This window comes from Leiobunum rupestre, chromosome 6 (assembly GCF_980474605.1).
Source record: "Leiobunum rupestre chromosome 6, qqLeiRupe1.1.hap1, whole genome shotgun sequence".
In the NCBI taxonomy this organism is placed as follows: domain Eukaryota; kingdom Metazoa; phylum Arthropoda; class Arachnida; order Opiliones; family Sclerosomatidae; genus Leiobunum; species Leiobunum rupestre.
In genome coordinates, this window is record NC_143389.1 from 61,021,055 (window position 1) to 61,034,841 (window position 13,787).

Genomic DNA, 13,787 nt, shown 5'->3' on the forward strand with positions numbered 1-13,787 from the left:
GCCCCAAAAGGAAGGGGTAATCCCCAAACCTGAACAGTCCGTTCGTATATGTGTCGATCTAACGCCACTTAATCAGTACGTGGAGCGAGAACTCCATCCTCTTCCGGTTACTGACCACATCCTGGGGCAGATTGGAGATGCCAAGATATTTTCGAAGCTCGACGCCAATTCCGGATTTTGGCAATTTGGTCTTGCTGAAGAATCTCAATTATTGACGACCTTTATAACTCCATTTGGCCGTTTCCAGTTTAAGCGGTTACCTTTTGGGATCTCCGCGGCGCCGGAGTTCTTCCAGAAGTGGATGTCAGAGCTGCTAGTAAACCTGAACTGCGTTCTTCTTGATATGGACGATATCCTCATCTTGGTGGGTGACATGGGTTGTCACGATGTGCATCTTCGGAAGGTACTCGGGCATCTGGGCAAACATGGTCTGACTTTGAATCCAGATAAATGTGAGTTCGGCGTTTCAAGAATAAAATTCCTTGGCCATATTATTGATAGTGAAGGGATTCACCCTGACGATCAGATGATTCTCGCTATTGTGCAAATGAAGCCGCCGACAAACACTACTGAGCTAAAGCGATTTCTGGGGATGGCGTCGTATCTGGGACGTTTTATTCCGAAGAAAGCTGATCTGGCACATCCACTGACGGCACTACTTCGCGGTACAGCTGGATGGCTTTGGGGGCCGAGTCAACAGGAGGCCTTTGACGAAATCAAGAAGTCCTTAACAAGCTCACCTGTCTTAGCCAGCTATCATCCTGGGCGGGAAACGATCGTATCTTCTGATGCCTCGTCGTATGGGCTGGGAGCCGTTCTAAAACAGAAACAGGATGACGGAAGCTTCAAGCCTGTTGCGTATGCCTCGAAATCTCTGAGCGATACTGAGAAACGGTACGCCCAGATCGAGAAAGAGGGACTTGCTATCGTATGGGCGTGCGATTGTTTCAAAGATTTTATCACCGGGATTGATATCAGGATTGAGACCGACCATAAGCAGCTCGTACCGATCTTTTCGACGAAGCTGTTGGTTGACATCACGCCAAGACTTCAGCGAATGCGTTTAAAACTGATGCGTTACTCGTACTCAATCTTCCATACGCCGGGGAAAGATCTTGTCGCAGCGGATGCCTTGTCACGTAGTCCTGTGGCAGATGTTGGGGATCCGGACATAGAAGAGGAAATTATAAGTCATATCCAAGTCGTTCGTTCCACATTTCCCGCTTCAGATGTTAAACTTAAGGAGATCGAAGTTGCTCAATCCGCAGATGAAGGGTTCAGGATCTTACGTACTTATGTGGAGAACGATTGGCCGGAGAGGAAAAAACTTGCTGCCGGGTGTGAGGAGTACTGGGAACACCACAACGACATGTCTGTCATCGATGGCCTGCTCTTAAAGGGCTCTCGTATCATTGTCCCGCCGTCCTTGAGGAAAGAATTATTAGACCGCATTCATCAAGGGCACCAGGGAATCACCAAATGTCGTCGTCGGGTTCAGCAGTCGGTGTGGTGGCCTAGACTATCTTTGCAGATCGAAAATATGGTTCGCACTTGCCCAAGGTGTATTGAAGAGCGTACGCCTCGACACGAACCTTTGTTACCTTCGGTGTTTCCAGAAAGACCTTGGCAGAAGGTGGCTATGGACTTGTTTTTTCTTGAAGATAAATGGTATTTACTAATCACAGACTTTTATTCTCGTTATCCGGAGCTTGCGCTCCTTACATCCCTCAAGGCGTCAGGCGTCATCAACCATTGCTAGTCGATCTTCGCTCGCCATGGTTCGCCGGAGTTGGTCTGCTCTGATAACGGTCCCCAATTCCAACCTGTCTTTTCGTCGGAGTTTTCTGCGTTCGCTAAGGATTGGGGATTTTCTCACGTCACATCCAGTCCAAGATTTGCCCAAAGCAACGGGTTCATCGAGGCCGGCGTCAAGATAGCAAAAACGTCGTTGAAGAAGGAGACCGATATTTACGTCGCTCTACAAGTCTACCGCGCTACACCGCTTGGTAACGGCTTCAGTCCGGCGGAACTGCTTATGGGTCGTAGGATCCGCACGTCACTTCCAATACTGGGGCAATCATTAAAACCAATGACGCCTGAGTCCCTTGGGAGCTGGTGACCACGTTTGGATACCAGATATACGTGGCTATGGAACGGCTCTCAGAAAGACCAAGTACCCGAGGTCTTATATTGTGGAAACGGAAAAAGGCTGTCTCCGTTGGAACCGGTTCCACCTGCGTCATCTGCCAAGTCAAATTCAGCCGGAGCAAGTAGATTGCTCATCCCTTTCGACATCGTTATCCCCTGGTCCGGTTGTTCCTGAGACTACCCAGTCAAGTCCATCAAGGACACGGAGTGGAAGATGTTATGATGGCCGGGCCATTGTTCAAAAACTAGTTCATGATCTTCGAAGAGAGATGTGATGTAATCGTTAAAAAACTAACGTTATCTTATTTGTTGTGTTTTATCATTTGTATATAAAGTCATGGTTTACATTTTTAATAAACAGTTATCGTTCTGCTTTTGAATGGTATGTCTTGATTCGAGCTTACAACACACTCCTAAGGCCGTCGGCCTTGTAGTTTGGGCTAGTTGCCCTGCTCTCGACAGGGCGGTCTGCCCCGGTGTTCCTTGGGCCGTCTGCCCATTCTGACGTCCACGGGTCGCAAGGCCTCTGGTGGAGGCGGCTCCTCCCCGTACCGTCCGGCGAGATCGGGATCGACCTCCCCGATCCTGGTTACAATTGCTAAAAGATGGCGCGAATGTGCAACAATCTTCAGCCAAAATTACGTACAATTCAAGATATCGTAAATTCCTCGCAATACGTTAGACCCCCACCCAAAAACTGTTACTAGGCATTTGCCTTTGAACGCAGATTGTAGCGATGCTTAGGGGGGTCTACAGTGCTCTCACCCCTTCTACGCCGTCCCTTCCTCTTGGGACGAGAGAGGGTTTCCTTTCTTCTCGTCCGGCGTTTCCGCCCCCCTTCCGGTTTCGTCACACGGAGGGTCATCTCCTTGCCACGGCGGGGTGAAAGTCTTCAGCTGGGACACGTGCGTTACTCCGATGAAATCACCGGAGTTCGGGTCCTTTCCTGCACTACAAACGGCCCCTCAAACTTATCTCCCAACGAAGCCGTGATACCACGACTAGCGTCGGAAAGAAGATGAGTTTTGGGCATTACGAGGTCTCCACGTTTGTAGAAAACAGCTCGATGACGCTTGTCGTAGTGCAGTTTTTGCGTGAGCTTCGAATCCAGTAAATTCAAGCGTGCATGGTCGATTGCATCATGCAGCCTAATTTTCAGTTTCTCGGCGTACGTGCCTGCGCTTAGATTACCGGAAGTATTTCCTGGTATCAACTCCCAATCCAGGGGTGCGCGAAGCTCTCGGCCTAAGTTCAAAGTGGCGGGCGAATACCCTGTCGCTTTGCTCTCGCCTGAATGCAAAGCAAATCCTAATTCTGGGAGACGGGCGTCCCAGTCCTTATGTCGTTCGACATAAGAAATTATCGTTGGCTTTATAGTTCTATTCATCCGCTCAGTCAGATTTGCCTGGGCGTGATAAGGGGCTGTCGTCTTAGGGCGAATGCCGGAATCCGAACAGGCCCTTTTGAACTTTTTACTAGAAAATACGGATGCATTATCAGTTATCACCAGTCGAGGGTTTCAAAGGAGGATCCTTTCTCCCTACCCTATAAGTTGGCCACAAAGAAGGTCAAGTGTAAGAATGCATTAAATTGCATCAAGAAACCGGATGGTTCTTTCACCTCAGGTATTGAGGAGACGTGGTCTACTCTGATGGATACTCTTTTTAAAGAGGACTCCTTGGATGATGATGAGGAGGTTCATACGACAATAAGGGAGTCATTGCACGAAGACTTCATGAGTCAGAATGATGAGCCATTTACGAGTGATGAGGTCTTGGAGACTATCAACTCTTTTAAGAAGGGCAAGGCTCCTGGTGAGGATGGTATCACCATCGAGCTTTTCAAGATATTTTTCTTAGCTTGCACAGCGTTGTTTGTCAGGCTTTTCAATACTTGCCTCAGTATGGGATACTTCCCAAAGCTTTGGAAGGTTGCTAAGTTAGTTTTTCTTTATAAAGAAGGCAGAGACAGGCAGGACGCAAAGGCCTACAGGCCAATCTCGCTTCTTCCGGTGGTAGGGAAGGTGCTTGATAAGCTGTTGTCAAGAAGGTTGTATTACTTTCTTCACAGCAACAAATTGCTTAGCGATAAGCCAAGTCTATAAGCTGAGTTTTTCCATTAAAAAGTCGGCGGCTATCACCTTCGCCACAAAATCCATAATGAAAAGGCTCCCAATCTATAAGATGGGAGCCGTCAACATTGCAAATGTTGACAAGTTGAAAGTTGTTGGTGTCACCATCGACAGCAAGCTTTCCTTTCTTCCTCATCTCGAGGAAGTAAGTGTCCGGGTGACGAAGCTGGTGCAAAGCATTGCTTGTTTTGCAAAGGTTGAGTGGGGCCTTGACCATAAAGCGTTAAGGACTATCTACAATGGGTGTATTGTGATAGTAGTGGCTTAGTGGAAGAGCACGCAAAATAGTGTGATGGTGAGGAAGTTGAGCTCAATTCAGAGAATTGCGGCCCTTCGTATTACTTGTGCTTACCGGACTGTCTCGAGCGATGCGCTGCGGATCCTTGCTGGTATTCAACCGTTGGACCTGGTGGTGAATCAGGAAGCTGCTGTGTTCAGATCCTTTTCTTTTAGAGAAAACAGTAAGCACTGTGGGGTGGAGTTACGTGGTGGTAACTACCTCTACCCAGGCGACCCATGGGAGGACCACCCAGCGGTCAGAAGCATTATAAACATCACAGAGCAACTACCCAATGGCAATGGGATAGAGGTGTTTACTGACGGTTCGTTGTCCGGTCGGGGTGCCGGAGTGGCATTTGCTGTGTACAGAGATGGTGTGGAAGTGTACAACGAGGTCACTCGCATTAATGGTAAGGTGGATGCGTTTTCTCTTGAGCTCTTAGCAATATATGAGGGTATTTGCTGGTTAAGGACGCATGGTCAGCGTCCTGGTGATGGTGCAACGGTTTTTACAGATTGTCTTTTTGCTATTAACGCAATAAGCAATCATAAAAACAATCATGGTTTATGCCATGATATCCGTAAGGTGTTAAAACGGATGGAGACTCAAGTCAACTTTACTTGGATAAAGTCGCACACTGGGTGTGCAGGGAATGAAAGGGCTGACTTTCTTGCAAAGTCAGCAACCGATCTTCCCGAGGAGAAGGAGGTGAAGCCAACTAAGTTGGTGATTAAAAGGTGGCTCAATGAGGTGACGACTCAAAGGTGGCAGGAGTCGTGGGATGAGAGTGAGAAGGGAAAGGTAACTAAGAAGTACTTTCCTAAGGTCAATGGTGGCTTCAACACGAATTACTATTTGACGCAAATCCTAAGTGGATACGGTAAGTTCCCACCTGTTCAACTTGGGTCATATTGCATCGCCCAAATGCATATGCGGTGCTTTGGAAGCAGACTCAGAGCACTATGTTCGTAATTGTCCTAGAACAAACCATTTGTTAAGGAGACCAATCCGCGAGAATGGACTCCACAATCTGGATAACGAAACGATCAACGATCTTGAACGCGTAATGCGTTATATCGTTGTGAATTTTGACGAACTCACGAGTGAGTTGTGAGTAGGAGATGCAGGTATACGGGTGTATACCGTTGTGTGTATCTGATTTAGGAAGCATTTCCTATCTTTGTATACAGGTCGACGGCTCGACCAGGACAGATGATGAGTAACCCCTGTAATGCTTTGGCGTTGCACAGGGTATATAAATACAACAATCTGATGTCGTGGGAATCTTGGTTGTGCGTTTCGCTACGCTTCCTAACTCCTCTCTTCGTCCCTAACTTCTCCAGATTTATATTTTTCTTCGTACCTTATTACAATTTCTCCTCCTAACCCCCGGTATGTATTTATTTACGGTACGGGGGTATACAAATCTATTAGTCCATGTCGTGGAAATACATATCGACAGAAAACTTCATACATTTTCTCCAATATTTTCTCAGTAGTCATTTTTCTAAGCGGGTAGAGTTCTGCCCACTTTGTAAAATGATCTACTATGACGAGTAGGTACGGATTTCCCTTGGCGCTTCGAGTGTAGGGACCCATTAAATCAGCGTTTACCAATTCAAAAGGCCTTTCACTGGGGACGCTAGAAAGTAACCCGGGGGTTAACTGCTGGGATGGCTTAATTTTCTGGCACACCCCGCCACCCCTCACATACTTGACAACGTCCCGCTTCATCCCCGACCACGTGACTCTGATTTTCAAACGTTTAAACGTCTTGTAAACCCCCTGGTGGCCGGCAAGCGCATCGTCAGGAAAATACTTAATGAATGGTACTCTAAGTCTCTTATAGGTACCACCACTTTCCAAGCATTTTCAAGCCCGTCTTCATCTTCCTCGTCCCAAGGAGCGAAGTGCCTAAACAATAGGCCACCTTTGTCCATTATATACTGTCCCGGCTTCCAATGCCGTATTCGGACTTCCAGAGCTTCTAACCCGCTCTAACTCAGCGATAATCCTCGCTAACCCTAGATCAGTAACTTACGAACTTATGATGGCTTTCCTGTCGAAAGGAAGCCCCCACTCCTTGGAAGAGTTTTCTCCCTCCGCGGAGTCAGAAGAGTTTTCCTCTGAAACCGTCAACGTCACCACCGCTTCTCCCTGACCATTCTCGGAATCGAGAGGGGCCCTTGATAAAGCATCCGCTACAACTTTCAATTTCCCTGGGCGGTATCGCACCTCGAAATTATACGGCTGTAGCTCCAAGGCCCAGTGGGCTAGTCTGCCCACCGGCTCCTTAAGGTGTCGTAACCACTTCAACGCTTGGTGATCAGTTTCGATCACAAAGTCCGTACCATCGACGTACATTCGGAATTTCTTGAGGGCGTATACCACAGCAAGACATTCCAATTCCGTCGTCGAGTAGTTGCGCTCCGCCGATACGAGTCCCCGGCTTACAAAGGCTATAGGGGTCATCCCTTTCCCGCCTTTCTGCTCTAACACAGTGCCTAAGCCCTTTAAACTAGCATCGCATTTAATGAGAAAGCTCCCATTTAAATCCGGGTGCGCCAACTCCGCCGTGTTTTTAACCTGCCTACTTAGTTCCCGCATAGCATTTGTATGGGTATCCTCCCAATGCCATTTTGCATCGTTTTTCAGCAAGTCATACAACGGCCTGGCAGTTCCCGTCATTTTCGGGATGAACTGCCGATAATACCCGATAATTCCGAGGAATCTCTGCAACTCCGTTACATTCTTGGGCTTAGGGAAATCCTCTATAGCCCTAAATTTATCCGGATTTGGCTTGTAGTACCACGACACGTGCCACGGCCAAATCTAACTGTAGTGCTATTTTCGCTCATTTTCCTCCTTTTTTTCTCAAAAATGGGGATAAAATTATCACCCAAGAGAGAGACGGAGGAACCAGAGTCTAAGAATCCTAGAAACGAATGTTCCAAAGCTCGGAACCGTAACAATGGGGGATTTTTCCGGCCAAATGTTCCGTCAGCATACCGGTTGACCAAGGTAGTGCAATTCTGAGTAATCGGAAGCTCTCCCTCGTTACCGGCTTTCCAAACGTCAGAATTTTGCCGAGGCTCACTCCCTTTCCTGGATGTACATCCATTTAATTGGAAGGCCTCCCTCGCCAGTTTCCCTGCTCGGGACATTGGCGTTTGATATGTCCGGGTTTACGACAACCATAACAAACTAAATTCTGGCGTACCGGCCTAAAACTTTCTACAGGATTCTGCTGGAAAATTTTCTGCATTGGTTTGCGGATGCAAATGCGGGCTTTACAGTGGTTGAAAGAAATATAATTGTTCAAAAGGATCGTTAAATTCTTGTTATGCAAACTGAATGTAATCAGTTGATTGAATATCCTATTATGTTGATTTAAACTGTTAACGCTCCTAACGCTCTCAATTTTCATTCCCAAATGTAGGATCCCCCTCATGCTTCAATTAAGTTTGCAAACTATAGTTATCATTATTTGTTATTCGTATTTTTGATTTTATAATTTGTTACAATGGTTAAGTTTATTAAGTACTTCAATTCTTTCGAAATCATCTAAACACTGATTTCTTAATTATTAATTGGATAATACAAATTTCCATTGACATTTTTATTTTTTAACATGTTTAAAATTTTATTCTAATTTTTGCACCTTATTAAATTGAAAAGATCTGGTTGCAAATGATTAATTTATAAAAGAAAAATAAATATCAAAAAAGCTACAAACAATATTTGAAGAACTAGAAATAAATAGGAATCCAAAACTAGTACTAACATCAATCGACTATTTAAACTTTCGTTGGTTTCCCATTTGGCGTAGCTTGATCTGGAGGCCACACTGACGCAGTCGCTTTCTCCATCTTCTTCGTTCGTGACTAAACTCGTCTTGTCACCACGATTATCGAAGATAGTATCGCTCCAACCCCATATCCAATATATTATTTGACATAGCGGATTCTTTAGTGGTACGGTTAACGTTGGCGAAGGGTTAATTCCCTTTGACCTCTTTAGAATAGAGTCTGCGACGACTGTTTGCAAAATAGAAATCAGTACGATTGCGAATGACAAATTGCATAAGATGTCTGAAAGTTAAAGCGATGTGTTAGAAAACAATAATCCGGTATTTACAAGAGTTACTGTTTATACTGACAAACAATGGGTGGTCGTTCGACGTCCAACGGGGTATAGTGTTGAAAAAATAGATTAACGCATGCCAAAATGGTCAATGAAAATCCGGAAAGAGTAAAACGGGCGAGTGTTCCATCGCTCGGCTCCAGTAAATGACTCAGTGAACTGGCGAACAACGCGGATAGAGCCGAACAAATAACCGTCACCATGAAGGTTCCTTCTTCTCTGATTAAAGTAAATCGTAATCGCACTGCTTGGTGTTCAACCCCTAAAAAAACAATTCGGTAGTTAAAGTATTTCAATGGAAAGACTATAGTGTCGTTCCACTTTTTAGAGCTGAAGCAGAAACGAAGAAAGGAAAAGTTGACTGGAAGTTTGAAGACCAATCAAAGAGGGTTAAACTAAGCTTGATTATGAGATAAATCGTAGAACGTCTAGTCTATACAGCCCTGAATGTTTCACTTTTTATCGCATAGTGTGTTCCACTTTGTTTGTAGTTTCTTAACTAATTTGTGTAGCTTAAAGCTATCATTGCTCTATCCACCATCACGATTTGTCTCGGTGCCATTGTCGTCACCTATATATGACCAGCTTTATCTTCGAACCAGGGTGGCGATTCTGTAAAAAATCGAATGGGAATTCGATCTCGATACCCTATACCATGTCGAGATCAACTTCGACAATTTGCATTGATTTATGCTTATTCTAAATCTTTACCGAATACCATTCGTCGAGATCTCGAAGTTCGAAATCTAGTTTTCGATCGAAAATTGGATTTCGAATATTTACAGAATGGGCTCCCTGCTATTATATATTGATCGTTTATCAAAGAGTCGAACCCTTATTTGAACTTTGTGTCTATGACGGAAGGAAGTAAACCCTTTGTATCGCTGTAGAAAAATTACACATTTGCTTTTTCTAATGAATTGTTGTGACATCTTTATTTCATGTAAACAGAGTGTCTGGATTTGGTCCGTTGTTTCATGACTTCTTTGTGATTATTTGGAGCGTACTTTTGTAGAAACAAAATCATTGAATTGTGTACGGGGGTTAAAAAATTCATTCATCGAATGGATAGGTAGCACCACTATTAATGGTTAGATTTCATCTACTGGTTTTCGAGATAGTCGACTTCTAGTTGGAAAACCATTTGATTTTATAATAAAATAACTAGCTATATTTTTTACGTAGATGCACCATTTCCTGTGGAACGGGAACATCAACGACCTATCTTACCTCTCACGTCTTTGTAGATATCCTTTGTTAATGTTGGTAAACCTTTAATACTCCACACACGATTAGACCATGGTAATTCGTTGGCACCGACGGTGGACAAGTGTAGTTGAGGTTTTATGGGAACAGCTTGGCCCTTGGAATTAAATTTTACCCCAATAAATAACCGTTATGTTCTACCGCTTTGAATTTATTCATATACAAAAAATTAATAAATAAATGTCAATTAAGTCGCTGACATGTACCTGTCGTAGAGGCAAAACAAATACGTTCCACTCTTGATCTTGGCAGCACGTCACTTTATTCCGAAAACATTAAGCCGCGAAAATAAAGTGAAGTTAACTTCGGATTAAATTATTAAGGACATGCACGTCGCCATGTTGTGGAAACGTTTTGTAGCATGTTTTACCAAGATTAGAAATTTCTTTGCAATGTAAATTGTACGTTAAAAAATGTACAAATATGATGTAAATGTAACAATGACGTTGTCTAAAATTTCGGTGGTTAGGCTCGAAATTATAATAAGTGATAATTTTGAGAAGCCTTGGGTTAATTCTTACCGTGACCGTCCGGGCAGTGACCAAGAGGTGGTGACATTAAATTGAAAGGTCTTAAATCTTCACATATATAGTCAAAATTACGCTATCAAGCATGTTTAACGTTACCGAACCTTTTATTGGTTATTTGTTAATCTCTTGGCTCATTTATAAATGACTAATTTACCTAAAATGTTATGATATAACTTAAAATTTTAAAACTTTCGCGATGGACGTACGCCATTTTATTTCCGGTTCACCGAGTAGCCATTGACTTTTAGGCCAAGATGAGTAAAGATTTATAATTTTAGTTCTGATTATACGACAGCCACATGACAGTAAAGCGATATGAATAAATTGACCTATACCTGACGATCGAATTTACTGTAAATGATGTCGCATTGATGTTCGTCGTACGGGAAATACCTCGTGTCGTCGAATGCGCATATCGTCTGCGTTGTCATTGGTATCAGCTCGAGCACTAGTCCACTTGAAACTACTATTAGACGGTCAGATACTTCCGGGAACATAAATCTAACCGGAAATACTTCGTTATAATTATAACAAGAATGCATTCATTTCTAATTAGGGAGAATGACTGTTTGATAGTGTTGTAAGTCGGAAATTTTCCGTATTTTTCCGAATAATATTTAAAACGTTTTCATTCCATGATTTGTCTAATATATTGTTTGCAAATTTAAATAAAGCGGCATTTTCACCTCATTTTTTCTAATCTAAAAGTAAAACTAAACCTATAGACTAGTTTACACTGGTTGAAATGTAACACTATTAATGTTTTGTAGTATGTTTACTGATATTAGTCATTTTAAATCGATAAAAAGTTTAAAACATTAAAAACCCTTGAAAAGTAATTTAGGTTTAATTTTTTTATTTTTCCGATTTGCGGAAAATTTTCCGCAATTCGGAAAATTTTCCGGAAACTTTTCTGGAAATTTTTCCGCATTTTTTTTTCCGGAAAATTAACAACCCTACTATTTGACGACGAGCTATAGCGTTGGTTCCAGTCACCCTCATGCTCGACACGCAAGCTCCTTCCGCCCATAAAAAAAAAACAAATCGGCCAGGTTGGTTTCCTAAAACCGACTTCTTCCTACGCGATGGATTTCCTCACCCGCCTCCCCATTCGTGCCCGAAATACTTTAACCACAACCCACCGATTTCCCCAACGCGTAGTAAATACATTAGTCAGTTGGTCAATTTTCGTAATTTCTAGAAACGGCTAAAGTGTATACGAAACCTTGAGAAATTAACAAAATGCCACTTACCCATTCCACGGATGAAATAGCGGTTTCCATATCTGATCACCACTAAAGGTGAGAAATCTATCGGATCTGGTCATGTTTTCAATTCTGCCCCTGAACTGTAATCGGAAATCTCGCCAGTGCTATTGGGTCACGTTAATATCACGTGTTAATAATACTTGCTTGACCACAGAATATGTGAAAAGGTAACTTTAAAAGAGGATTTCTAGTTCCAGTCAAAAGTCGTTGATTAAACTATTTCCAAATATATTTTTAATATCAAAGATACCTCTTGTAATTAGATTATTTTTTTCTTTACATTTATAAGAGTTTTATTTGATTAACTAATAATTTATCTAACATAACGCGAGATTCCAGCATCTTTATAGTTTATAAGCAATTAAATATTTAAATTAAATTGTCAAAACTGGAAAGCAGCGTACTATAATACGCAGTAATTAGTTTAAAAGTTGGATATAAAAAAATAATAACGACCACTGAAATTAGAACTCAGCTTTTAAAACGGTTTTGGTTTTTCATTATACTAACAGAAGCGTGATAAATTTTCATATCCACAATTCCAGTTTTTACATCCTTTAAAACAACTAACATTATATATAACGCAAACGATAGCTGGTTTTAAGTGAGAGTTTACCACTCGTTTGATAGTCAAGGCCACCATCATGTCGACCACTCTGAACGGGTTATTGGCTTCAACGGGAGGGGCGTTATCTTTGTTGTAGCGGCTCAAAATATCTTTTTTTATCTTTAAAAGACTTTCCGTCGTTGGTTTTTCATCGGTGTTTCCTCGGACTTCGGAATTGAGTTGAATAAAGCTGGTTTGAATAAAGCTGGTTTGTCATTAGAGTATAGAAGAACTTACCTGTGTTTATTATGCACCTGGGAGCCAAAAATAGACAAAACACTAAGAAGCATTTCATTTTTCTGCTACTTTGTCGATGACTACACTCAAGTAGTAAAGTTTCTTGGGATTGAAATGAAAATTCTCCTTAGCTTGGTCGTCTTGCGCAGGAAGCTCTTGTCAGTTTGAGTACGCCCCCAAGTGTGGTCCCTTTTTAAGTATTTAATTTCACGTAACCGATATTCAGGCTTTTGGCCCAACGATCAGATAATATTATAGTTTCTAGGAAATAATAACGAAGCCATTTCGTACTGTTTTTAATCGTTAAATTAATTATCAGATTGAGTAGTAAATATTACAATCGCGATGGATATTATTTGTAGGAATAAAAAAAGAATTAAATCCAAAATCAGAATTAGGTCGGTTAAATGATAACGATTTTTAGTGTCATTGCATAAAAATTTTGAGAAATCCGTATAATTTGCCAAGGGACATCGCGTATCGCTAGTGTCTCCTCCGTTGTTCTTACAGCCCCAGATAGAAAATAAAATTTGACTTAATATGCTGTTGAGAAAGGCCACCAGGCCGGTTGACGTCAGGGTTCCTGTTGTTCTCTTTAGCACCGCACCCAAAAATATAGACTGTCCAATGGACGACGAAACTAGGACGAATAGAAGGATGATGACCGTGCCTGTGGGAATGTAAAAAACAAAACAAAAAAGGAATAGGAAAACGTCTAATTCGTTAGTTAATTCGGAAACTAACTGATAATCAGTGTTTTTTGCAAGTCGTTCGGCGCTAAGCTTTGAATCGCTAGATGAACGCGCGACAGAATTAACAAAGATAAACCCGATAGAGAAAGTTGAAATGATAATCCTTCTTCGATTGGTATTAAATGTGCCAGTGAGCAAACGAAGAGTGTAGACATAGCTGGCCATATCATGGATATCGTGAATGATGACTCTCGTCTTTGTAACGTCAATTTAACAATTCCATGGTTCAGATTTCTACCTAAAGGATCGTAAATATATAACAAATGTTTGAATGAGACGGATTCGAATTGGTCCGGTTTAAAGGTCACTCTTTCGATACTCCAAATATTTCCAATTTTGTAAATGCCATCTATTTGTTTTCCACTTCGTCTCTGGCCGGGCGTTAGTATTAAGAGCCGAAAAATTATTAACTTAATTTGTATTTA

The 13,787-nt window shown here is 42.3% G+C and overlaps 1 protein-coding gene across 1 annotated transcript; it reads right to left on the reverse strand.

The window, feature by feature from the left end:
* Positions 1 to 8,240: 8,240 nt before the first annotated feature.
* On the reverse strand, positions 8,241 to 12,821 carry LOC149942905 (neuronal acetylcholine receptor subunit alpha-7-like). Its single transcript, XM_090178802.1, has 8 exons — positions 12,611 to 12,821; positions 12,383 to 12,540; positions 12,277 to 12,321; positions 11,752 to 11,870; positions 10,834 to 10,999; positions 9,933 to 10,065; positions 8,719 to 8,964; positions 8,241 to 8,650 (listed from the first exon to the last, which is right to left on the reverse strand). Exons 1-8 carry the CDS (start codon positions 12,666 to 12,668, stop codon positions 8,259 to 8,261), a joined length of 1,317 nt encoding a protein of 438 aa, XP_090034928.1. The 5' UTR covers positions 12,669 to 12,821; the 3' UTR covers positions 8,241 to 8,258.
* Between the last annotated feature and the right edge of the window lie 966 nt (positions 12,822 to 13,787).

Bases quoted from the DNA above. Each gene is read 5' to 3' on its own strand.
- LOC149942905 (XM_090178802.1), bottom strand. From the start codon at position 12,668: ATGAAATGCTTCTTAGTGTTTTGTCTATTTTTGGCTCCCAGGTGCATA. The intron at 11,871-12,276 runs GTTAGTATAATG...GTGACCCAATAG, and splicing joins TGAAAATTTATCACGCTTCT to CACTGGCGAGATTTCCGATT. The intron at 11,000-11,751 runs GTAAGTGGCATT...ATTTCCGGTTAG, and splicing joins CTATTTCATCCGTGGAATGG to ATTTATGTTCCCGGAAGTAT.